We start from the raw sequence: 26,984 nt of genomic DNA on the forward strand, positions 1-26,984 counted from the left end.
TGTGATGTGGTCTGGATGAAAGTTGGAGGCATGTAGGTAAGTATAGTGGTCAGTAGGTTTACGGTATGGGGAGTTTTATGTGACCATCGCTTTTTTGCACTGTAGTGTCCAGGAAGTGGATCTCTTGTGTTGACTGGTCCAGGCTGAATTTGATGGTAGGGTGGAAATTGTTGAAATCCTGGAAGACTGCTGCCATGCCCCCCTCAGTCTCCTCTTTTCCAAACTAAACATACCCAGTTCCTTCAGCCTTTGCTTATACGACTTGAACTCTCTCCCTTTCATCATTTTTGTCGCTTGTCTATGGTCATTTCCAGTTTCTCTACATCCTTTCTATACACTGGTACCCAAAATTAGACACAGTACTCCAGCTGAGGCCGAACCAGCAACCAGTGCAGCCACCTTTGACTTGCTCTTGACAGTATCACCACCTCCTTTGACTTGCATGCTAATGCATCCAAAAGTTACATTTGCTTTTTTTTTTTGCAACAGCAAAACAATCCACACCCCTGAGAGCTGTAGCTGTATCAACCTAACCCTGATATAGTTGGCATAGGGTCAATGGAAGAATTTTTCGATCCAGTTAGCTACAACCTCTTGAGGAGATGGATTACCTGTGTGGATGCGAGAACCCCTGCCATGGGTGTAAGTAGTGTCTACACTGAAGCGATAAGGCAGGGCCACTGTAGCATTTTAAGTGTAAACAAGTCCTCAAGCAGATCTTCCAGTAACAACATCCAGTCTGGATTTACAGACATGCAGAGCTGGAGAATTCACCATTTCCCTTTGCAGTTTGTTCCAAATGTTAATCACCTTCAGTGTTAAAAATTTGGCCCTTACTTCGAACTGGTATTTGTCTGGCTTCATCTACCATCTATTGGGCCTTGATCTGCATTTCTCCACTAGATTACAGAGCCAGTTATTTGTGTGTGTGTTTATATATTTCTTTTCCCCCCGTAACTCCTGCCTTCACCTTGTCACTGAACAGAGTTCAAAGTTGTCTACACTCTTGACTGCGGAATTGTGGCTTCCGAGCTATCTAATAAACTCTTCATAATGAACACCCAATTCTCATTCACATATTTCTCTCAAAATTTTTCCTCCCCATCAGTTTTGTTGATAATTTGCTTCAGTTTAGGAGAATTAGCCCTTTTGAAACACGACGTTTCCATAGATATTATTGGTTGGGAACTGTTCTCTGTTTGTCTATTTGAATATAATCAGTTCCATTCTTTATTTTCCTCTCCTCTATCAGAAGCCCCCTTCTTTGTCTCTTCTCTAAACTAAACAGTCTCAGACTTTTCATTCTGCATCTGGCAGCCTCCCGCATTCTCATAGGCAGTCTCAGAAATCCCCTTTCTATCTGCTCTATCCTTTATAGAGACTGGGTGACCAAAACTGAGTGCATGTCCAGAGCAGGGTATTCTCCACCCCATTCCTTAGGCATCAGAACATTGTCTTTGTTTTGGCTACTGATGCGAATGAGCTGGTGTTTCCGTCGAGCTGCTATCAATGACACCCAGATCTTTCCTCTGAGTGTGTTCTAGTTTGTCTCTGGTACATGTTTTGTCAAAACTTTGGTTTTTTTCCACTCTCAGATTTTGAGCAACTGGGTGAATGGGGAACTCCCTTCAGTATGGACTCTCTAGCCTGGGTTTCCTTGCATTAAGGAACAATGGTGGATAACCAGTATCCACACTCGTGTTTCCTGCTGCTGCCTATTAAGGTTTCCCACATCAGGATGTATAGGAATTATTGAGGCAGGGGGCACCATAAAATATGGAATTGGCATTAGTAGGGTCATGTGTTCACAATTCATTTATCTGAATAATGAAAATGTCATTTTTCAGTGTGTGAAGAGCAACCAATCTGCTTCACCCATTAGAACAGCCTCCAGTGGTACATTTAATGTCTCAAATTAACATTGTCTCTCCATAGAAGCATTTTTACTGCGACCATCACCCTAGACCCTGGGCACATACAGGTCAGGGGAAAGTACGGTACATGAAGGAAACACCGTTCTGTCTCACAGTTGGACACCTTCTCCCCTACTGCATGTCGGATTCCAACACAACCGACTTCACCAATCCCTCCACCTTCATCCTGCTGGGAATTCCTGGGCTGGAGAGAGCCCACGTCTGGATCTCCATCCCTTTCTGCACCATGTACATCATAGCCATCTTGGGGAACTCCACCATCCTGTTCATCGTGAAGAGGGAGCCGAGCCTGCATGGGCCTATGTACTATTTTCTCTGCATGCTGGCCGTCACCGACCTGGTCCTGACTACATCCATCCTGCCCAAATCGCTAAGTATCTTCTGGTTCAATTCCAGGGAGATCGATTTCAGTGCCTGCCTCACCCAGATGTACTTCATTCACTGCTTCTTAGAGATGGAGTCTGGGATTCTCGTAGCCATGGCTTTGGATCGCTACGTAGCCATCTGCGACCCCCTGAGACATTCCGCCATCCTGACAAACCCCGTTGTGGCCAAGATCGGCCTGGCTGTGGTGCTGCGTGGCTGTGTGGTTGTACTGCCCATTCCCATCCTGGCAAGGCAATGGCCATATTGCAGAACTAACATCATCCCCCAGCCATACTGCGCGCATATAGCTGTGGTGAATCTGGCCTGCGCCGACACCCGTATCAGTAGTTACTACGGCCTCTTTGTGCTATTCTGTGTGATGGGTCTGGATGTGATTTTGATTGCCATGTCCTATACCCAGATCCTCAGGGCCATCTTTAGCCTCCCCACAAAGGACGCCCGGCTCAAGACTTTTGGGACCTGCAGCTCCCACCTCTTTGTCATTTTAGCCTTTTATATACCAGGTCTCTTCTCCTCCCTCACGTACCGGTTTAGCCAGAACGTGCCTGGGCATTTCCACGTTCTCATTGCCAACGTGTACCACTCAATGCCCCCCGCGCTAAATCCCATCATCTATGGAGTGAGGACCAAAGAGATCTGGGACAGGCTGCTCCAGCTCTTTACTCATGAAGGGGCCTAAACTTTTCTCCTGGTGCTCTGGCTCTCAGACTGACCTCCATGCAGAGCTGGCTGGTGACATGGAGCTGGGCCCTCTTCCTTGAATGACTGACTGGACAGTCAAAGTGACATTAATCCCTTTCCTGGCCTTACTGTGTTCTATCGGGGAGGGATAGCTCAGCGGTTTAAGCATTGGCCTGCTAAACCCCGGGTTGTGTTTACAATCCTTGAGGGGGCCACTTAGAGATCTGGGGCAAAAAATCAGTACTTGGTCCTGCTAGTGAAGGCAGGGGGCTGGACTCAATGACCTTTCAAGGTCCCTTCCAGTTCTAGGAGATAGGATAGGATATCTGCATGAGAAACTGAGGAATCGGTCTGTGTACAACTCACTAACTTACAGGATTGGCACCATTCTAATTGCTGGTAACTGGACCGCTGAGGCCATGCTCGCTCGTTTCCTCTGCAACCCCATACACTTTCTGGATCATCTCGACCTCCCTCCTCACCCAGACGCGCTCCCTCTGCTTCGGGGCTGGGACAGAAGCACTTGCAGGCGGACAAGGAGCCTGCAGTGTGTGCAGCAAGGAAACAGTGCTGAGGCCGACAGGCAGATGAGAAGCGGAAAGGGAAGCCAGGAAGCTGTATAAAAGAAGCTGGGGGGTGGGACCAGGTTAGTGTTGCAGGCGGGTGAGACTGTGCATCATACAGTTTGTGGGATCTACAGCTCAGCTACGAAGTCCTGAGGGAAGAGACACTTGTGTGGCTTATTTCTTTAGCTGTTGGTTCCTTTTTGTTCCTCCCGACTGGGAACCTGTAGCAGGCAAGGTCCCTGCCCTGAGTATGGGCTGGGAGCCCTTTGCCCTAAGCCAGGCCTCGGGGGCAGGGACAGGGATCAGCTTTGAAGCTAGGAGGACAACAGCTGAGAGAGGCGGAAGGATGCTCCCCTGCATTAGCTGGGAAGCTGGGATGCTGGGCAGAGGCTGGGATGGCTTCGGTGCCCACAGGGAAGGAGATAAATGGCACAGCTACCATTAGCCAGGTATTTACACATATAAACGGCAACTTATCTGGAACTACAGGGCAGCCATTGCCCAGGGGCTGAAGCCGAACAGTGAAGCTGAGTCCAACATACGCTTTGCGTGACACTTTTGATCACTACGTCTAGAATCTTTTTAGTGAGGCTGCCAGACAGCATTTGTTAGGATATAGCTATTCAGGCCTGTCTGCAAAGGCCTAGACTTTAAGAATTTAGGTGTATTCTTATCACTTAGCTAGTTATAGAGGTATAAAATAAAGAATCAAAATCACTGTCTGTGTAATACAGATCCAAACCCCTTGGATCTTAAAACAAGGAGAAATTAACCATTCCCCTCCTTCCTCCCATCAACTCCTGGTGAATACAGATCCAATCCCCTTGGATCTTAAAACAAGGAAAAATCAATCAGGTTCTAAAAAGAAAGCTTTTAATTAAAGAAAAAAAGTAAAAATCATCTCTGTAAAATCAGTATGGAAATTAACCTTACAGGGTAATCAAACTTAAAGAGCTCAGAGGACTCCCCTCTAGTCTTAGGTTCAAAGTACAGCAAACAAAGATAAACACTCTAGTAAAAGGTACATTTACAAGTTGAGAAAACAAAGTAAAACTAAGATGCCTTGCCTGGCTATTTACTTACAAGTTTGAAATAGGAGAGACTTGTTTAGAAAGATTTGGAGAACCTGGATTGATATCTGGTCCCTCTCAGTCCCGAGAGCGAACACACTCCCAAACAAAGAGCACAAACAAAAGCCTTCCCCCCCCCCCCAAGATTTGAAAGTATCTTGTCCCCTTATTGGTCCTTTAGGTCAGATGCCAGCCAGGTTACCTGAGCTTCTTAACCCTTTACAGGGAAAAGGATTTTGGAGTCTCTGGCCAGGAGGGATTTTATAGTACTGTACACAGGACAGCTGTTACACCCTTCCCTTTATAGTTATGACACCTCCAGAGAAAGGGAAGAGGCTAGAAGATATAAAAGGAGACAGTCTGATAGCATCCTGTCTGGCAAGAACTCACTTATCAATAGCTGGGATGTGAAATCCTCATTTCTGTGTTGTTCTATCACTGTAGTCTCCACTTCCCTATTGATTGTCTGTATAATCTCGGTCTGGTTCTGTGATTGTTTCTGGCTGCTGTATTATTAATTTTGCTGGGTGTAAACTAATGAAGGTGGTGGGATATAATTGTTTAAATAATCATGTTACAATATGTTAGGTTTGGTTAGTTACATTTCAGTAAAGTGATTGGTTAAGGTAAAGCTAAGCAGAACTCAAGCTTTACTATACAGTCTGCAGTCAATCAGGAAGTAAGTGGCAGGAATGAGAAAAAGGAATGGGAACAGGGACACAGGCAAGGCTCTGTGGCATCAGAGCTGGGAATGGGGGAAACTGAGAAAGGAAATTGGAATCATGCTTGCTGGAAGTTCACCCCAATAAACATCAAATTGTTTGCATTTTCGGACTTTGGGTATTGTTGCTCTCTGTTCATGCGAGAAGGACCAGGGAAGTGAGAGGGTAAAGGAATAAGCCCCCTAACAGCGTTATCCACATGTTATTGATGGACTGAGCCACACAGAGGTAAAGTGATTTACCCAAGGCCACCCAATGAGTCGGTGGCAGAGCTGAGAATAAGAACCAGGAGTCCTGACCCCCAGCACCATTGCTCTGGCCATGCACTGGCATTGCTCCTCTGCATTGTGTTAGATGCCGTGAGGCTATTTGTTTGTTGCGATCAGTGGAATTTCAGTCCTTCTTAATCAGGAAGAATTTATTAAAGAAACAGTTAAAAACTACAGCCAGAAAAACAAGTTTCCACACAGCTCAGTTTTCAGCCTTCTCTTAGAATCATAGAATATTAGGGTTGGAAGAGACCTCAGGACGTCATCTACTCCAAAGCAGGCCCAACACCAACTAATTCATCCCAGCCAGGGCTTTGTCAACTAGAGGGGTTCAAGGAAGGGCAACGAGAATGATCCAGGGCCCGGGCAAACTCTCACAGGGAGAGAGGTTGAAAAGACTGGGATTGTTATTTTACAAAGGAGATGAATAAGAGGGGACATGAGAAAAGTCTATAAATTACTGACTGGTAGAGAGTACATTGAGAATGTATTTCCCCAGCTTCATAACACAATATCAACAGGACATTCAATTAAACTGAAATGTGGCAAAAAAAGAACTAGATAAATTCATGGAGGAAAGGTCCATCGATGGCTAATAGCCAGGATGGGCACGCATGCTTTCCCTAGCCTCTCTTTGCCAGATGCTGTGATTAGATGACAAGGGATGGATCACATGCTGATTCCCTGTTCTGTTCATTCCCTCTGGGGCACCTGGCATTGGCCACTGTCGGAAGACAGGACACTGGGCTAGATGGATCTTTGTTCTGACCCAGTATGGTCGTTCGTATATATGTTCTTATGTGTCTCGCGAGAAAGCGCTGACCTGTCCTATGCATCTCACTCCAGCCAGGACCGGCTCTAGGTTTTTTGCCACCCCGAGCAAAAAAAAATTGGCTGCCCTCCACCCACCTTTTTTTTTTTTTTTTGGCTTTTACACATGTTTGCACTTTGCAATTTTTTTTTTACTGTTCAAATTCTCTGTTTTTGTTTTTTTTTATTTTATAGTTAGTGAAATAAAAATGTTCTATTAGTGTACTCATTTAATTTTAACAAAATCACAATTGCAAACACTTTGGGTTCAACTATACACTGTAATGAAAAATGTTAGTGTTATATATGGAAATTTATACACCTATCTCATAGAGCTGGAAGGGATGCTGAAAGGTCATGGGTCCAGCCCCCCTGCCTTCACTAAGTACTGATTTTGCTGCAAATCCTTAGGTGGCCCTCTCAAGTATTGAACTCACAATGTTGGGGTTAACATGCTCAAACCGCTGAGCTATCCCTGCCCCCTTCTGGTAAACCTACTTTCTCATAAATTAAAAGAATCCAATTTGTCAATGAGCATAAATGATTTTTTGATGTTTCATGTTCTTTCAAATGCTGATGCAAATTTTGCCAGTCATTAAAACCTGCAGTTGCCAGAAGAATGTCCGAGTTACAGAACAGTTTGCAGCAAAAATAAAAAAATACATAGTGTGACAAAGTTCTTCCTCTATCTTGGTGGGTCCTGCGCTAATTGGCGGATTTTCTTGCCTCAGAGATTCACCATGTGGGTTGGGGAACAGCCCAGAGACCTTCCCCTCTGGAAGAACCCACAGTCCAGGTCAATTGGGATGTTTGGGGGGAACCCAGGCCCGCCCTCTACTCTGGGTTCTAGCCCAGGGCCCTGTGGACTGCAGCTATCTATAGTGCCTCCTGTAACAGCTGCATGACAGCTACAACTCCCTGGGCTACTTCCCCATGGCCTCCTCCAAACACCTTCCTTATTCTCACCACAGGACCTTCCTCCTGGTGTCTGATAACACTTGTGCTCCTCAGTCCTCCAGCAACACACCCTCTCACTCTAAGCTCCTTGCACCTCTTGCTCCCAGCTCCTCACACTTGCACCACAAACTGAAGTGAGCTCCTTTTAAAACCCAGGTGCCCTGATTAGCCTGCCTTAATTGATTCTAGCAGCTTCTTCTTAATTGGCTCCAGGTGTCCTAATTAGCCTGCCTGTCTTAACTGGTTCTAGCAGGTTCCTGATTACTCTAGTGCAGCCCCTGCTCTGGTCACTCAGGGAACAGAAAACTACTCATGTAGTGACCAGTATATTTGCCCTCTACCAGACTCCTGTACCCCACTGGTCTGGGTGTGTCACAATAGTTTGTCTGTGAATACACTAACATGATCTATTAATTTGTTCCCCATTTTTCGTTTTTTTCTTCTTACTGGATGGCATAAATTGACGATTCGATTCATTAAATGGATATTCAAATGTAGGTTCTAGTTTTGAAGGACTTTTTTCACAATAATCATTAGCATTGCATCAGTAATTATTGTCAGCCATGTACTTGGATCCAGTCCTATGTCAGTCTTTCCACCTTCCAATATTTGCTCTTCAGTTTTAGATTTGGATAACAGTTCTTTGTTTCTGGACTCTTCAGCTGAAGAAGTAAATTTTGGATGGACTGTGATTGTTCGTCTTTATCAGTTAGCAAAGATAATCTTTGGTCAGGTTGTTGTTCATCTTTATCAGTTGATAAAGATAATCTTTGGCTCTATTGGTCTTCATCAGTTGATGAATAATCACTTTCAATGCATTGCTTAGAGCTTTCTCATTCATTGTCGATTTTTTAAAAATACTTATTTGAAGTACGAGATAGTTTTTCTAATTCTTTTTGAAGTTTCTTTCTTTGTTGCCGGTAGGCAGCACCAGAAAGTCGTTTTCATTGTTGTCCCGGCATTATAGCCCTATAACCACTGACACTGACACGACATGGAAATTGGCACGAATGGTACTGATAGGGTGGCACAGTACACACAAGAATCGTGATTGCTGATTTAATTAATCAATAACCATTAACGTTTACACATTTATGCACGTTCACATTATGACTGACCATGTCACAATGTGACACGATTTTTCACATCACACTCCTATCGCAATACTGGAGATTTTTTTGATCTTCATTTATTATTTTATTTCATACATTGGTGGATTTTTCCAAAAAAATAAGGATGGCCGGAATGCTGCCCCTGGAAATGTGCTACCCCAAGCACGTACTTGCTTTGCTGGTGCCTACAGCTGGTCTTGCTCACAGATGACAGTCCCAAGTGGAAATAGGTACCTCTCTCCAGCCCATGAGCCAAGCCTCTAGAGGCCCAAATGAGTAGGATTTAGATGATTAAGGACCTTTGTGAACCACTAGAAAAAAAACCCATTGGATGATGATTCCCCATGGACCCTAGTAGGTGCCGCCCCCAGCCATAGTTACCAGTGGACTGGAAAGAAGTTCATGTGATCTGAGTGCATCATCCTGCTTCTTTCCAAATACAACACAGAAAGCTTTATTGAACATTTTTGCTCTGTGTCCATCACTATTAACAGTGTTACCATCTCCATCTAGTAAAGGCCTATACCACCCTTAGGATTTCCTTTGTTTCTAATATACTAACAAAATCTTATTATTATTTTCCTCAGCCCTGCTAGCCTTGGATTTGTCTCTGGTGTCTTTTGCTTCCCTTATCCATTTTCTATATTTTATAACTTCTCATTTCTTTCAAATGATATCCACTTCCTCTGCTTTAGAAGCAGTGATGGACCATCTCCCCCTATCAATGGCAGGGGGCAGACATCCATGCTCACCCTCCTGGACCTCTTTGGATTGTTTGACACTGTTGAAAATGAGATACCGCTGTCTAACCTAAGAGGCAGCAGCAGACCAGAGAGATGCACTGAAATGGTCTGAATCATTCTTGGAGGGATACACCCAATTAATGGTGGTGGGAAACTGCACCTCCAGCACTAGACCCCTCCCTTGTGGAATCCCACAAGGATCAGATTTCTCTCTGGGGCTTTTCAACATCTCCATGCAGCCACTACGGGAACTGGTCACACAACATGGACTCAAACGCAAGCAGTATGCAGGTGACAACAAGCTCCTCCTGTCCTTCCCATACAATCAAACCAGAATCACCACCATGGCCCTGTTCTCGGAAGGAACAGCTGGCTGAATCTGAACCCAAGCAAGACAGAGGTGATGTTGGTGGGTAGAGCAAAGCATTTTGAAGGGTTGACCACCACGCTGAAGCCTCCTTTGGCTGAAGATTCACACCCACACCTGGGCAATTCAGTCCGTAGTCGAGGAGTGCTCTTGGTTGTCTTCCTGACACTGAGCTCTCTCATAGCAGCATCTGTGATTAGTGCTTTCCACCATGTCTGCTTAACTAGGAGGTTCGGTTCCATGCTGTTGGATGGGACTCCTGAAAAGACTGACTGAGCCTGGAACATTAGATTTCAATTTCACCGAGGAGACACTGGGAGGAAATGAACCAAGAGGGAGAGAACAAATCCAATGCAAACACTAATACAGCCTCTATTCTGCCTATACACCCCCCACCCTTGTTCCATGGCAGCTTTGGGGGGAGGCCTCTGTCCCCAGGCAGGCCCCCAGCTGTACTCTATCCACAGGAGTATTCTGTTGGTGTTGCTTTTTTGAGTCTGTTCCCCCAAAGCAGCCCCAGTGACTGTGATGCGTTGGCAGGTTTCTGAGTGGGAGTGGAAGTGGAGTCCCAGAGATCACACCTCACAGGAGTGGGGAGCTCACAACCTCCAGCTAGTTCTGAAAACCTCAGATTCACCTTGAGAAGATGGTGAAGGCTCAGGCTCTCTCTTCCAGCCTTTCCTCTGCATCCCACCAACGAACAGCCCCTGCCAGAGTGGGAGTCCATTTCCCTCTTGGTGTGACAGAGAGATCATGGTTATGGCAGAGAAGTCAGGATGCCTGGGTTCTGTCTGTCATCCTGCCATTCAATCTCTGTGCGACCTTGGCCAAGTAATGTATCCCCATGCCTCAGTTTACCTATCTTTTTAATGGGGCATGGTCATACTGACTTTCCTTTGCGAGGGGTTTTGAAGATTCTTGAATGAAAGGTGCTGCACAGTATGATGATAGTTACTGGGGAGAATTGCTGATCTCTGATCCCTTAGTAACAGCACCGTGTGCCTACAGAAAGTGCTGGTGTCTCCCCTCAGGCATCTGTCCCAGATCTGTCTATTTACTATCTACCAATCGCTCCTGGGACTTTACAGAGTATCAAACCCTATGGAGTTCTAAGCATTATCCCTGGTTTTCCTACTAATCAACTATAATTTGTGAATGTACACAAATGCACAGAGCAGCCAATTCCTCTCTGACTCAGTACAGAGTCCCAGAGTTCTCATCTCCCTTTGGGAAGGTCCCTTAATTACTGTTTACTCCCAAAGCTGGATAAAGAGCACAGAAGCCCAGACAGGCTTGTCTCCAGCCTGTTTACATTCAGATGCTCGCTTATCTGCTAGAGACTCCTGGAACCCCCCTGGGATTGCACAGAGCTATATTATAAATGGTGCACATCCCTGTGTTAGCTCTCAGTGTGGGATGTTGCTGCAGATGCTGGGGTGAGAGAGGTGTGGGACACGGCTACCTGAGGGGGATTCCTGGGGAAGGCACTTCTGGTTAAGGATTCACAGGTGCTTACTTCTTGCTGAGGAGCTCACCTGCTTGACATACCCAGTGCAACGTGGACGTGATGGGACAGAGAATAGGTCTGTGGTCCTTTCCGCTCTGCACAGCCATGAAACATCCAAGGGCCCTTCCACAGGGGATGAGTTTGCTTCAGTATCATTGGTTAAAATGTCCATCTTTGCTGTGCCCTCCCAGGCTGATGGCCTCCACCCCAAGGTGGCTGCATTTCAGTACGACAGTGGATTCTTTAGAATGAAAGGTGTTAGTAGATGGACAATACAAGGCCAAAATTCTGAGGCCCTGGCCCATAGTTTATACAGGCTCTGCTGACGCAAAACTCCTTTTGGAGTAAGAACTGAGTAAAGACCTTAGGAGCCAGATGTGTTAATGCAGAGACACTGTCACCTCCTCCTCTTCCATTTCAGGGCTCTGATTAACGGGGGAGCGGGGGCTGTTACCTGACTTTTATACTCATGGAGGTGCTTGGGTTCCTCACTCGAACAATTCGAAGACTGTTTCAGCATGGGCAACACACCTTTTCTCCTAGCTTCATTTGAGAAGTAGGCTCAAATGTTATGCCGGAACTTCAAAAATAGATTTCAGCCAGAAGCAGACACCCAGCATGTGAAATTTCAGTCCAAATGGTTAAAGTTTGGCAAACTTATAAGCAACTGAAAATGAGGTCTCCTAATTGAAGGTGTCAGACAGCCTTAATTAACGGTGGTGCCACCAGCACTACCTCCAATGGCCAATCCATTAATGAATCCCTTGTGTTTGACTAAGGCCTGGTCTACACTGGCATTTTATATCATAGAATCCTAGAGCCACAGGGTGAGAAGGAACCGCCAGGGTTAGCTAATCTAACCCCCTGCCAAGATGCAGGATTTGTTGTGTCTAAGCCATCCAGGACAGATGACTGTCCAGCCTCCTTTAGAAAACCTGCAATAAAGGAGCCTCCATGATTTCCCTAGGCATCTATTCCATTGTCCTCCTGTGCCTACATTTAGGCAGTTTATCCTGAGATTTAATCTAAATCTGCTATGCTGTAATTTGAACCCACTGCCTCTTGTCCTGCCCTCTGTGGCAAGAGTGAAAAACTTTTCTCCATCTTTTTTTTTATTTCAGAGCAGTAGCCGTGTTAGTCTGTATTAGCAAAAACAATGAGGAGTCCTTGTGGCACCTTAGAGACTAATACATTTATTTGGGCATAAACTTTGGTGGGCTAAAACCCACTTCATCAGATGCATGGAGTGAAAAATACAGTAAGCAGAAAATATATTCTAGCACATGAAAAGATGGGCGTTGCCTTACCAAGTGTGGGGTCAGTAGTAACGAGCCAATTCAAAGAAGGTGGATGTGACCTGTTCTCAACAGATGACAAGAAGGGGTGAATACCAAGCGAGGGAAACTTACTTTTGTTGTGCTAATGATGCCAGTGCAATCAAGGCAGCCCATTTCCAACAGTTGACAAGAAGGAGTGAGTATCAGCAGAGGGAAAATTACTTTTTGTAGTGACCCATCCACTCCCAGTCTTTATTCAGGCCTAATTTGATGGTGTCAAGTTTGCAAATTAATTCCAGTTCTGCAGTTTCTCATTGGAGTCTGTTTTAATTTTTTGTTAAAGAATTGCCAGTTTTAAGTCTGTCATTGGGTGTCCAGAGAGATTGAAGTGCTCTCCTACTGGTTTTTAAATGTTACAATTGTTGATGTCTGATTTGTGTCCATTTATTCTTTGCATAGAGACTGTCCGGTTTGGCCAATGTACATGGCAGAGGGGCATTGCTGGCACATGATGGCATATATCACATTGGTAGATGTGAGGGTGTACGAGCCTCTGATGGTGTGGCTGATGTGATTAGGTCCTATGATGGTGTCCCTTGAATAGATATGCAGACAGATTTGGCAACGAAGTTTTTTGCAGGGATTGTTTCCTGGGTTAGTGTTTTTGTTGTGTAGTTGCTGGTGAGTATTTGCTTCAGGTTGGGGGGCTGCCTGTAAGTGAGGACTGGCCTGTCTCCCAAGATCTGTGAGAATGAGGGATTGTTCTACAGAATAGGTTGTAGATCCTTGATGATGCGCCGGAGATTTCGGGGCTGTAGGTGACAGCTAGTGGCGATCTGTTACTTTTTTTGTTGGGCCTGTCCTGTAGTAGATGTCTTCTTGGTACCCATCTGGCTGTGTTAATCTGTTTCTTCACTTTGTGTACTGTAGTTTTAAAAACGCTTGATAGAGATCCAAGGGATTGGAGCAAATGTATCTTAGAACTTGACAGTAGACAATGGATCCTGTGATGTGGTCTAGATGGAAGCTGGAGGCATGTAGGTAAGTGTAGCGGTCAGTAGGTTTCCGGTATAGGGTGGTGTTTATGTGACCATTGCTTATTTGCACTGTAGTGTCCAGGAAGTGGATCTCTTGTGTGGAATGGTCCAGGCTGAATTTGATGGTGGGGTGGTAATTGTTGAAATCCTGGAAGACTGCGGTCATGTCCCCCCTCAATCTCCTTTTTTCCAAACTAAAAATACCCAGTCCCTTCAGCCTTTGCTAATATGGCTTGAATTCTCTCCCTTTCATCATTTTTGTCACTTGCCTCTGGTCATTTCCAGTTTCTCTTCATCCTTCCTATACACTTGTGAACAAAATTAGACACAGTACTCCAGCTGAGGCCGAACCAGCACCCAGTACAGCGGCATTATCACCTCCATTGACTTGCATGCGATGCCTCTGCTAATGCATCCAAAAATTGCATTTGCTTTTTTTTGCAACAGCAAAACAATCCACGCCCCTGAGAGCTGTAGCTATATCAACTTAACCCCGATATAGTCGGCATGAGGTTGATGGAAGAATTTTTCGATCCACTTAGCTACCACCTCTTGAGGAGGTCGATTACCTGTGTGGATGCGAGAACCCCTGCCATGGGTGTAAGTAGTGTCTACACTGAAGCGATAAGGCAGGGCCACTGTAGCATTTTAAGTGTAAACAAGTCCTCAAGCAGATCTTCCAGTAACAACATCCAGTCTGGATTTACAGACATGCAGAGCTGGAGAATTCACCATTTCCCTTTGCAGTTTGTTCCAAATGTTAATCACCTTCAGTGTTAAAAATTTGGCCCTTACTTCCAGCTGGTATTTGTCTGGCTTCATCTTCCATTCATTGGACCTTGCTCTGCATTTCTCCGCTAGATTACAGAGCCAGTTATTTGTGTGTGTGTTTATATATTTCTCCCCTCCCCCAACTCCTGCCTTCACCTTGTCACTGAACAGAGTTTTTAGCCAAAGTTGTCTACACTCTTGCCTGCGGAATTGTGGCTTCCGAGCTATCTAATAAACTCTTCATAATGAACACCCAATTCTCATTCACATTTTTCTCTCAAAATTTTTCATCCCAATCAGTTTTGTTGCTAATTTGCTTCAGCTTTGGGGAATTAGCCCTTTTGAAACATGAAGTTTCCATAGATATTACTGGTTGGCAACTGTTCTCTGTTTGTCCATTTGAATGTAATCAGTTCCATTCTTTATTTTCCTCTCCTCTATCAGAAGCCCCCTTCTTTGTCTCTTCTCTAAACTAAACAGTCTCAGACTTTTCATTCTGCATCTGGCAGCCTCCCGCATTCTCATAGGCAGTCTCAGAAATCCCCTTTCTATCTGCTCTATCCTTTATAGAGACTGGGTGACCAAAACTGAGTGCATGTCCAGAGCAGGGTATTCTCCACCCCATTCCTTAGGCATCAGAACATTGTCTTTGTTTTGGCTACTGATGCGAATGAGCTGGTGTTTCCGTCGAGCTGCTATCAATGACACCCAGATCTTTCCTCTGAGTGTGTTCTAGTTTGTCTCTGGTACATGTTTTGTCAAAACTTTGGTTTTTTTCCACTCTCAGATTTTGAGCAACTGGGTGAATGGGGAACTCCCTTCAGCATGGACTCTCTATCCTGGGTTTCGTTGCATTAAGGAACAATGGAGGATAACCAGTATCCACACTCATGTTTCCTGCTGGTCCCTATTGAGGTTTCCCACATCAGGATGTATAGGAATTATTGAGGCAGGGGGCACCATAAAATATGGAATTGGCCTTAGCAGAGTCATGTGTTCACAATTCATTTACCTGAATAATGAAAATATCATTTTTCAATGTGTGAAGAGCAACCAATCTGTTTCACCCATTAGAAAAGCTTCCAGCCGTACATTTAATGTCTCAAATTAACATTGTGTCTCCATACAGGCATTTTTCATGCAACCATCACCCTAGACCCTGGGCAAATACAGGAAGTTACGGGAACGTATGGTACATGCAGGAGACACCATTCTGTCTCAGAGTTGAACACCTTCTCCCCTACTCTATGTCAGATTCCAACACAACTGCTTTCAAGAACCCCTCCACCTTCATCCTGCTGGGCATTCCTGGCCTGGAGGCAGCCCACGTCTGGATCTCCATCCCCTTCTGCACCATGTACATCATAGCCATCTTGGGGAACTTCACCATCCTGTTCATCATTAAGACGGAGCTGAGCCTCCATGGGCCCATGTACTATTTTCTCTCCATGCTGGCTGTCACTGACCTGGTCCTGACTACATCTACCCTGCCCAAATCACTGAGTATCTTTTGGTTCAATTCCAGGGAGATTGATTTCAGTGCCTGCTTCACCCAGATGTACTTCATTTACTGCTTCTTAGAGATGGAGTCTGGGATTCTTGTAGCCATGGCTTTGGATCGTTACGTGGCCATCTGCGACCCCCTGAGATATTCCACCATCCTGACAAACCCCCTGGTGGCCAAGATCGGCCTGGCTGTGTTGCTGCGCGGCTGCATGGTCATACTGCCCATTCCCATCCTTTCGAGGCAATGGCCATATTGCAGAACCAACATCATCCCCCAGCCATACTGCATGCATATAGCCGTGCTGAATCTGGCCTGCGCCGACACCCGTGTCAGTAGTTACTACGGCCTCTTTGTGGTATTCTGTGTGATGGGTCTGGATGTGATTTTGATCGCCGTGTCCTATACCCAGATCCTCAGGGCCATCTTCAGCCTCCCCACAAAGGACGCCCGGCTCAAGACTTTTGGGACCTGCAGCTCCCACCTCTTTGTCATTTTAGCCTTTTATATACCAGGTCTCTTGTCCTCCCTCACGTACCGGTTTGGCCATAATGTGCCTGGGCATTTCCATGTTCTCATTGCCAACGTGTACCACTTGATGCCCCCCGCGCTAAATCCCATCATCTATGGGGTGAGGACCAAAGAGATCCGTGGGAGGCTGCTCCAGCTCTTTATTCATGAAGGGACCTAAACTTTTCTCCTTGTGCTCTGGGTCTCAGACCTCTATGCAGAGCTGGCTGGTGTCATGGTCCTGGGCCCTCTTCCCTGAATCACTGACCGGACAGTCAAAATGACAATAATCCCTTTCCTGACCTGTTGTTTCAGCATGACAAACTGAGGAATTTGTCTGTGTAGAACTCACTAAGTTACAGGATTGGCACCATTCTAATTGCTGGTAACTGGATCGCTGAGGCCATTTGCCCTTCTCCGCCTGTTCCCCACGCTCCTGGCCCCTGCTCCATCTCTTTCCCCAAGGCCCCTCCCCCTGCCTCAAGTACTCCCACAAGTCCCCGCTCCCTTCTCTGCCTCTTCCCGCACGGCCCCACCTCTGTTCTGCCACTTTCCCCAGAGACACATCCCTGGTGCTTCCTCCTTTCCTCCCCAACCCCATAAACTTTCTGGATCATCTCGACCTCCCTCCTTGCCCAGATGCGCTCCCTCTGCTTTGGGGCTGGGACAGGAGCAGTTGCAGGCTGACAAGGAGCCTGCAGTGAGTGCAGAAAGGCAACAGCGCTGGGGCCGACAGGTGGATGAGAAGCGGAGAGGGAAACCAGGAAGCTGTGTAAAAGAATCTGGGGATTGGGACCAGGGTTGTGTTGCCGGCGAGTGAGACTGTGCATCATACAGCTTGTGGGCCCTAAAGCTCAGCTACAAAGTCCTGAGGGAAGAAAGCATTGTGTGTCTTATTTCTTTAGCTTTTGGTTCCCTTTTGTTCTTCCCGACTGGGAGTCTGTAGCAGGCCGGGTCCCTACACTGGGATTCTGGGCAGAAGCCGGGATGGCTTCGGTGCCCCACAGGGAGGAAGATAAACAGGAGACCTACCATTAGCCAGGTATTTACACATATAAACGGCAACTTATCTAGAACTACAGGGCAGCGATTGCCCAGGGGCTGAAGCTGAACAGTGAAGTTGAGTCTAACGTACGCTCTGCATGACACTTTTGATCACTACATCTAGAATCTCCGTAGCGAGGCTGCTAGGCAGCGTTCTGCCCATGTTATCGATGGACTGAGCCACGCAGAGGTAAAGTGATTTACCCAAGGTCACCCAATGAGTCAGTGGCAGAATCGAGAATAGGAACCGGGAGTCCTGACCTCCCCCACACCCACCCAGCAGCATTGCTCTGGCCATGCACTGGCATTGCTCCTCTGCATTGTGTTAGATGCCGTGAGGCTATTTGTTTGTCATGATCCATGGAATTTCCGTCCTCCTTAAACAGGAGGAATTTATTAAAGAAACTGCTAAAATCTACAGCCACAAAAACAGGTTTACACACAGCTCAGTTTTCAGCCTTCTCTTAGACTCATAGAATATTAGGGTTGGAAGAGACCTCAGCAGGTCATCTCTTCAAAAGCAGGCCCAACACCAACTAAATCATCCCAGCCAGGGCTCTGTCAAGCTGGGCCTTAAAAACCTCTAAGGAAGGAGATTCCACCACCTCCCTAGGGAACCCATTCCAGTGCTTCATCACCCTTCTAATGAAATTGTTTTTCCTAATATCCAACCTAAACCTCCCCCACTGCAACTTGAGACCATTGCTCCTTGTTCTGTCATCTGCCACCACTGAAAACATCTCAGCTCCATCCTCTTTGGAATCCCCCCTTCAGGTAGTTGAAAGCAGCTATCAAATCCCACCTCACTTTTCTCTTCTGCAGACTAAACAAGCCAGTTCCCTCAGCCTCTCCTCGTAAGTCATGTGCCCCAGCCCCCTAGTCATTTTTGTTGCCCTCCACTGGACTCTCTCCAATTTCTCCACATCCCTTCTATATTGGGGGGACAAAAACTGGACGCAATACTCCAGGTGTGGCCTCACCAGTGCCTAATAGAGGAGAATAATCACTTCCCTTGATCTGCTGGCAATGCTCCTACTAATACAGCCCAATATGCCGTTAGCCTTCTTGGCAACAAGGGCGCACTGCTGACTCATATCCAGCTTTTCGTCCACTGTAACCCCTAGGTCCTTTTCTGCAGAACTGTTGCTTAGCCAGTCGGTCCCCAGACTGTAGCAGTGCATGCAATTCTTCTGTCCTAAGTGCAGGACTCTGCACTTGTCCTTGTTGAACCTCATCAGGTTTCTTTTGGCCCAATCCTCCAATTTGTGTAGGTCACTCTGGACCCTATCCCTACCCTCCAATGTATCTACCTCTTCCCCCAGCTTAGTGTCATCTGCGATCTTGCTGAGGGTGCAATCCATCCCATCCTCCAGATCATTAATAAAGATGTTGAACAAAACCGGCCCCAGGACTGACCCCTCTTCCTTGTTTACCAGGGACCATACGCTGCCTGGAACTCTGCACAGTGCGTAGAGCCCAATGATGTGCTGCAAGGAACCAAATCAGTGCCACATGTGACCTGTTTTCTGGGACTAGCCCAAGGACAGACCTCCAGTGATGGGATCCCCGGGGTGCAAACCTCTGGCAGGTACTCTGCTTACACAGCCATCCACAGGCAGGGACACACCCAGCTGAGTTACATGAATAATCTCCAAGCCACTCATAACTAACAGTAGAGAGGCTCCAGCCCCAGCTCCCCAGCCTTGCACCAAAGAACTGTGTGGTTCTGCCCTGGTGCAAAAGGAAGGCCATAAAAGGCTATGAAGAACAGCTAGTCAAAGATTCAAGAAGTAATAGCAAAAAATGTGTAAGTACATCAGAAACAGGAAGCCTGCTAAACAGCCAGTGGGGCCACTGGATGACCGAGATGCTAAAGGAGCACTCAAGGATGATAAGAGCATTGCAGAGAAACTACATGAATTATTTGCATCAGTCTTCATGGCTGAGGATGTGAGGGAAATTCACAAACCTGAGCCATTCATTTTAGGTGAGGAATCTGAGGAACTGGCCCAGATTGAGGTGTCATTAGAAGAGGTTTTGGAACAAATTGATAAACTAAACAGTAATAAGTCTCCAGGACCTGATGGGATTCACCCAAGAGTTCTGAAGGAACTCAAATGTGAAATTGCAGGACTAACTGTACTCTGTAACATATCATTTAAATCAGCTTCTGTATCAGATGACTGGAGGATAGCTAATGTGATGCCAATGTTTAAAAAAGGGCTCTAGAGGTGACCCTGGCAATTACAGGCCAGAAAGCCTGACTTCAGTACTGGGCAAACTCGTTTAAACTATAGTAAAGAACAAAATTGTCAGACATACACATTTACTGTTGGGGAAAAGTCAACATGTTTTTTTTAAAGGGATATCATGCCTCACCAAACTACTAGAATTCTTTGTGGGGGTCAATAAGTGTATGTGTTGGTGGGGGTTCAGCTCCCTCCTCCCTCTCAGTTCCCAGACACAGTTTGCTGGAAAAATAGCAGTCCAGAGTCCAATCTGCAGGCAATTCGATGGGTTTATTGGGGCTAAACAAGCAAGCATATTCTGAAGTGCTTCACACCAGTCAGGCTATCTCTATACGCCAATAAAGCTTAACCATATTCCAAAGCCCTTCACGCTAGTCGGGCTATCTCTATATGCCGATAGAATTTTCCTCTTCCCCTCCCTCTTCTACTATTCTATATGTTGATAGAACCCTCTTCTCCTGACCCTAGCTCCGCATGCCAATGGAGCTCCCTCTTCCGCCCCCCTCTCCTTGGCAAACATAATTATTCTTGTAGTGCCCCTCCCCTGGTACCACTCCTTCCAATATATGGTTGTGTTCCATTCAGGGGGAGGGGGAATCTTGAGTCTAGGGGCAATGAGACCACCTCTTTTGTACCTGTGGAACTCCTTGCCAGAGGATGTTGTGAAGTCCAAGACCATAACAGGGTTAAAAAAAGAACTAGATAAACTCATGGAGCATAGGTCCATAAGTGGCTACTAGCCAGGATGGGCAGGAATGGTGTCCCTAGCCTCTGTTTGCCAGAAGCTGAGAATGAGCGACAGGGGATGGATCACTTGCTGATTCCCTGTTCTGTTCATTCCCTCTGGGGCACCTGGCATTGGCCACTGTCGGAAGGCCGGATACTGGGCTAGATGGACCTTTGTTCTGACCCAGTATGGTCATTCTTATATATGGTCTTATATCTCTCATGAGAAAGCGCTGACCTGTCCTACACACCTCGCTCCATCAGAGGGCTCACAGTGGATGGTCCCATGTGGAAATAGGCACCTTTCTCCAGCCCATGAGCCAGGCCCCTAGAGGCCCAAATCACTGGGATTTAGGTGCTTAAGGACCTTTGTGAACCACTAGAAAAAACCCCATTGGATCATGATTCCCCATGGACCCTAGTGGGTGCTGTTTACCATCTCCCATAGTTACCAGTAGACTGGAAAGAAGTTCATGTGATCTGAGTGCACCATCCTGCTTCTTTCCAAATATAGCACAGAAAGCTTTATTGAACATTTTTGCCCCGTGTGCATCACTATTAACAGTGTTACCATCTCCATCTAGTAAAGGCCTGTACTGCTATTAGGATTTCCTTTGTTTCTAATATAGTAACAAAATCTTATTATTATTTTCCTCAGCCCTGCTAGCCATGGATTTGTCTCCAGTGTCTTTTGCCTCCCTTATCCATTTTCTATATTTTATAACTTTTCGTTTCTATCAATTGCTATCCACTTCCCCTGCTTTAAAAGCACTGATGGACGATCTCCTCCTATCAATGGTCGGACTGAACAAAGGACTGAGGGACCCATTCCGGCTGTGAATGTACTCCAAAGACTTGATTTGAACCTGCAGTTTATTCCATCAAAACTACAAGCCTGAACTAAGAATGTTGCCATTACTATATGTAATTGATTCCATTTAACCAATTTTAGCTCTCATCTATATTTCTTTCTTTTTATGAATAAATCTTAAGATTTTAGATTCCAGAGGATTGGCAACAGCGTGATTTGTGGGTAAGATCTGACTTGTATATTGACCTGGGTCTGGGGTTTGGTCCTTTGGGATCGGGGAGAAGTTTTTTTTTTCTTTTACTGGGATATTGGTTTTCATAACCATTCATCCCCATAACAAGTGGCCCTGGTTTTCATACTGGGAAACTGGAGTGTCTAAGGTAATTGCTTTTACAGAAATGTGAAGACCCTTGTGTAGCACAAAAGAGCAAAACATTTGAAAGGTGAAATTTTTACCTTAGAGCATCACAGAGACCCAACATCACAAACTTTGCATTGGATACCACACACTTGTATTATAAGGATGAGCAGGGGTGCGCAGGGTGTTCCCCCGCAGTACGGAGTGTCACAGATGTGTTGGCAGGTTTCTGAGACAGAGCGGAAGTGGAGTACCGGAGTTCACACCTCACAGGAGTGGGGCGCTCACAACCTCCAGCTAGTTCTGAAAACCTCATATTCACCTTGAAAGGGTGGCGAAGGCTCAGACTCCGTCTTCCAGCCTTTCCTCTACCAATGAACAGCCCCTGCCAGAGCAGGAGACATTTCCCTCTTGGCGTGACAGAGAGACCGTGCTTATGGCAGGGAAGTCAGGACACCTGGGTTCTGTCTATCATCCTGACACTCAATGTCAGTGTGACCTTGGCCAAGTAACGGCGCCCTGTGCCTCAGTTTACCTATCTGTTTAATGGGGCTATGGTCATAGTGACTTTCTTTTGCTAGGTTTTTTAACATCCTTCAATGAAAGGTGCTGCACAGTATGATCATATTTACTGGTGAGAATTACTGATCTCTGATCCCCTAGTAACAGCACCATGTGCCTGCAGAAAGTGCCTGTATCTCCCCGCAGGCATCTTTTTATAGATCTGTCTGTCTACTATCTACCATCCCGCCTGGGACTTTACAGGGTATCAGACCCTATGGAATTTAAAGCATTATCCCTTTTTTTCCTACTAATCAACTATAATTTTTAAAATGCACAGAGCAGCCAATTCCTCTCTGACTCAGCACAGAGCCCCAGAGTTCTCATCTCCCTTTGGGAAGGTCCCTTAATTACTGTTTACTCCTAAAGCTGGATAAAGAGCACAGAAGCCCAAACAGGCTTGTCTCCGGCCTGTTTACATTCAGATGCTCGCTTATCCTCTAGAGGCTGAGCTAACCCCCCTTAGGATTGCACAGAGCTATATTATAAATGGAGCACACCCCTGTGCCGGCTCTCGGCGTGGGATGCTGCTGCAGATGCTGGGGTGAGAGAGGTGTGGGACACGGCTACCTGAGGGGGATTCCCAGGGAAGATGCTTCCATCTCAGAATTCACAGGTACACTTGTCTTGCTGAGGTGTTCACCTGCTCAACAAACCCAGTGCAATGTGGATGTGATGGGATAAATAATAGGTCTGTGGTCCTTTTTGCTCTGCACAGCCATTAAACATCCAATGGCCTTTGTCACAGAGGATGGGTTTGCTTCAGTGTCATGGTCTAAAATGTCCCTCTTTGCTGTGCACTCCTGGGATGATGGCCTCCAGTCCCAAGGTCGCTTTATTTCAGTGCCACAGTGGATCCTTCAGGATGCACAATACAAGGCCAAATTCTGAGGCCCTTGCGCATAGTTTACCAGTCCCCACTGAGGCAAAACTCCCGTTCGAGTAAGAACTGAGTAAAGACCTCAGGAGCCAGCTGTGTGTTAATGCAGAGACACTGTCACCTCCTCCTCTTGCATTTAAGGGCTCTGGCTGTTAACGGGGGAGCGGGGGCTGTTACCTGACTTTTATCTCCATGGAGGTGCTTGGGCTCCTCACTCGAACAATTATAAGAATTTTTCAACATGGGCAACACATTATTTCTCCTTCATTTGAGAAGTCGGCTCAAACGTTATGCCAGAAACTCAAAATAGAATTCAGCCAGAAGCAGACACCCAGCATGTATAATTTCTGTCCAAATGCTTAAAGTTTGGCAAACTTATAAGCAACTGAAAATGAAGCCTCCTAATCGAAGGTGTCAGACAGCCTTAACTAACCATGGGGCCACCAGCACAACCTACAATGGCCAAACCATTTGTGACTCCCATTTAGCTAAACTCCCTTTTAGCTCCAGTAATATCTGTGGTAAGGAGTTCCACAGGCCAAATATGGATTATATGAACAATTTTCTCTTTTTAGTGTTATATGTTCAGACTTTCAATGGAATTAAATGTTCCCTTCCTTCTGTGTTGTAAGACAGAGTAAATATAAATGCCTGACCCACTTTCTTTATCGATAGATTCATAGGATATGAGGCCAGAAGGGACTGTTAGATCATTCAGTCTGAATTCCTGTATAACAAAGGGCATTAAATTTCACCCAGTTACCCCTGTGTTGAGCCCAGTGTTTGACTAAGGCCTGGTCTACACTGACATTTAATATCATAGAATCATAGAGCCACAGGGTGAAAAGGAACCGGAATAGTTAGCTAATCTAACCCCTGCCAAGATGCAGGATTTGTTGTATCTAAGCCATCCAGGATAGATGACTGTCCAGCCTCCTTTAGAAAACCTGCAGTAAAGTAGCCTCCATGATTTCCCGAGGTGTCTGTTCTATTCTCCTCCTGTTCTTACAGTTAGGAAGTTTATCCTGAGATTTAATCTAAATCTGCTGTGCTGTAGTTTGAGCCCATTGCCTCTTGTCCTGCCCTATGTGGCAAGAGTGAACAACTTTTCTTCATCTTTTTTATGGAAGCCTTTCAAGTATCCAAAGACCACTGCCATTTCCCCCTCAATCTCCTCTTTTCCAAACTAAACATACCCAGTTCCTTTAGCCTTTTCTCATATGGCTTGAATTTCAGCCCTTTCATTTTTGTCACTTGCCTCTGGTCTTTTCCAGTTTTTCTATGTCTTTCCTAGACATTGGTGACCCAAATTAGACACCGTACTCCAGCTGAGGCCTAACCAGCACCCAGTACAGCGGCACTATCACCTCCTGTGACTAGCATGCGATGCCTCTGCTAATGCATCCAAAAGTAACATTTGCTTTTCTTGCAACAGCAAAAACATCCAAACCCTTGAGAGCTGTAGCTATATCAACCTAACCCCGATATAGCTGGCATGAGGGTCAATGGAAGAAGTTTTCCATCCACTTAGCTACCACCTCCTGGGGAGGTGGATTACCTACGCTGATGCGAGAACCCCTGCCATTGTTTTAAGTAGTGTCTACACTTAAGCGCTAAGGCAGAGCTACTGTAGACAAGTGTAGACAAGTCCTCAAGAAGGTCTTCCAAAAAAACCATCCAGTCTGGATCTTCAGACATGTGGAGTTGGAGAATCCATAACTTCCCTTTGCAGTTTGTTCCAAATATTAATCACTCTCAGGGCTAAAAATTTGGCCCTTATTTCCAGGTAGTATCTGTCTGGCTTCATCTTCCAGCCATTGGACCTTGCTCTCCCTTTCTCCACTAGATTACAGAGCCAGTTATTTGTGTATATATATATCTTTTTTCCCTCTAGCTGCTGCCTTCACTTTGCCACTGAACAGGGTTTTTAGCTCCTTCCAATCAGTTTTGCTGACAATTTGCTTCAGCTTTGGGGAATTAGCTCTTTTCAACACGAAGTATCCATAGAAGTTACTGGTTGGGAACTGTTCTCTATTTGTCCATTTGAATGTAATCAGTTCCAAACTTTATTTTCCTCCCCTCTATCATAAGCCCCCTTCTTTGTCTCTTCTCTAAAGTAAACAGTCCCAGACTTTTCAGTCCGCATATGGCAGCCTCCCCCATTCTCATAGCATATCTCAGAAATCCCCTTTCTATCTGCTATATTCTGTGACCAAAAGAGAGACTGGGTGACCAAAACTGAGTGCATGTCCAGAGCAGGGTATTCTCCATCCCATTCCTTAGGCATCCAATCATTTTTTTTTGTTTTGGCCACTGCTGTGAACGAGCCAGTGTTTCCGTTAAGCTACTATCAATGACTCTCTAGCCTGGCTTTCATTGCATTAAAGAACAATGATGGATAACCAGTATTCACACTCTTGTTTCCTGCTGGTGCCTATTAAGGTTTCCAGCAACACAACATGTAGGAATTATTGTCACATAGAGCACCATAAAATATGGAATTGGCATTAGTAGGGTCAGTTTTTCAGAATTTATTTCTCTGAATAATGAACATGTCATTTTTCAGTGTGTGAAGAGCGGCCAATCTGCTTCACTCATAACAACAGCCTCCAGTAGTGAATTAAGTGTCTCATATTAACTTTGTCTCTCCATCCAGGAATATTTACTGAGATCATCGTCCTAGAGCTTGGGCACATACAGGAAGTCAGGGGAACGTACGGTGCATGCAGGAGACACCGTTCTGCCTCAGAGTTGGACACCTTCTCCCCTACTCCATGTCGGATTCCAACACAACCGACTTCACCAACCCCTCCACCTTCATCCTGCTGGGCATTCCTGGCCTGGAGGGGGCCCATGTCTGGATCTCCATCCCCTTCTGTGCAATGTACATCATAGCCGTCTTGGGGAACTTCACCATCCTGTTCATTGTGAAGAGGGAGCCGAGCCTCCATGGGCCCATGTACTATTTCCTCTGCATGCTGGCCATCACCGACCTGGTCCTGTCTACATCCATCCTGCCCAAAACACTGAGCATTTTCTGGTTTAATTCCAGGGAGATCGATTTCAGTGCCTGCCTCACCCAGTTGTACTTCCTTCACTGCTTTTCAGCGATGGAGTCTGGGATCTTTGTGGCCATGGCCTTGGATCGCTATGTGGCCATCTGTGATCCCCTGAGATATTCCACCCTCCTGGCAAACCCCACTGTGGCCAAGATCGGCCTTGCCGTGGTGCTGCGCAGTGGCATGCTCACACTTCCCTATCCCTTCCTAGCGAGAAGATGGCCATATTGTACAACCAACATTATCCCCCAATCGTATTGCGAGCACATGGCTGTGGTGAAGCTGGCCTGCGCTGACGTCCGCATCAGTAATTACTATGGTCTCTTTGTGGTATTCACTGTGCTTGGACTGGATGTGTCTTCTATTGCCGTGTCCTACACCCTTATTCTCAGGGCCATCTTCAGCCTCCCCACAAAGGACGCCCGGCTCAAGACTTTGGGGACCTGCGGCTCCCACCTCTTTGTCATCTTAGCCTTTTACATCCCATCTGCCTTCTCCTTTCTCACACACAGGTTTGGCCACAATGTGTCCCTGTATTTCCATGTCCTCGTGGCCAATGTGTACCTCCTGGTTCCCCCCACGCTAAACCCCATCATCTATGGGGTGAGGACCAAAGAGATCCGGGACAGGCTTCTCCAGCTCTTTACTTATAAAGGGACCTGAATTTTTCTGCTTGTGCTCTGGCTCTCAGTCCAAGCTCCATGCACAGTTGGCTGGTGATGTTGTGCTGGGCCCTCTTCCCCGAATCACGTAAAGTTCAGTCAATAAGACATTAAATGCTTTCCTGGCCTTACTGTGCTGTGTCAGCATGACAAACTGGGGAATTGGTCTATGTACAATTCATTGGGTTGCCACCTTTCTAATTGCTGGAAACTGGAACATTTCCACCCCCATCCTCAGCTGCAAGGGACACATTTCAGATTTTGTTAGGGTGCATCCACTTTGACCATGATTCCAGGGGCTTCTTGAAAACTCTTGGGTTTTGGCAGATAACTTAGCAATTAGCTGACAGGAGCACTGTATCTAATTCCTATATAAAAGAAAGAAAGAGAAATAAGTATTAGACCCACCC

At 46.0% G+C, this 26,984-nt stretch overlaps 3 protein-coding genes across 3 annotated transcripts; all 3 read left to right on the forward strand.

Annotated features, from left to right (window-relative positions):
• The first annotated feature begins 2,001 nt into the window (after positions 1 to 2,001).
• On the forward strand, positions 2,002 to 3,000 carry LOC128832986 (olfactory receptor 52R1-like). The gene has a single exon (XM_054020775.1). The coding sequence runs from the start codon at positions 2,002 to 2,004 to the stop codon at positions 2,998 to 3,000; it is 999 nt and encodes a 332-aa protein (XP_053876750.1).
• A 12,406-nt stretch (positions 3,001 to 15,406) lies between these two features.
• LOC128832991 (olfactory receptor 52R1-like) lies at positions 15,407 to 16,405 on the forward strand. Its single transcript, XM_054020786.1, has one exon. It carries the CDS (start codon positions 15,407 to 15,409, stop codon positions 16,403 to 16,405), a length of 999 nt encoding a protein of 332 aa, XP_053876761.1.
• A 9,171-nt stretch (positions 16,406 to 25,576) lies between these two features.
• LOC128832997 (olfactory receptor 52J3-like) lies at positions 25,577 to 26,575 on the forward strand. Its single transcript, XM_054020799.1, has one exon. The coding sequence runs from the start codon at positions 25,577 to 25,579 to the stop codon at positions 26,573 to 26,575; it is 999 nt and encodes a 332-aa protein (XP_053876774.1).
• Positions 26,576 to 26,984: the final 409 nt, after the last annotated feature.

The sequence above is a fragment of the Malaclemys terrapin genome, chromosome 1, assembly GCF_027887155.1.
Source record: "Malaclemys terrapin pileata isolate rMalTer1 chromosome 1, rMalTer1.hap1, whole genome shotgun sequence".
NCBI lineage: Eukaryota > Metazoa > Chordata > Testudines > Emydidae > Malaclemys > Malaclemys terrapin.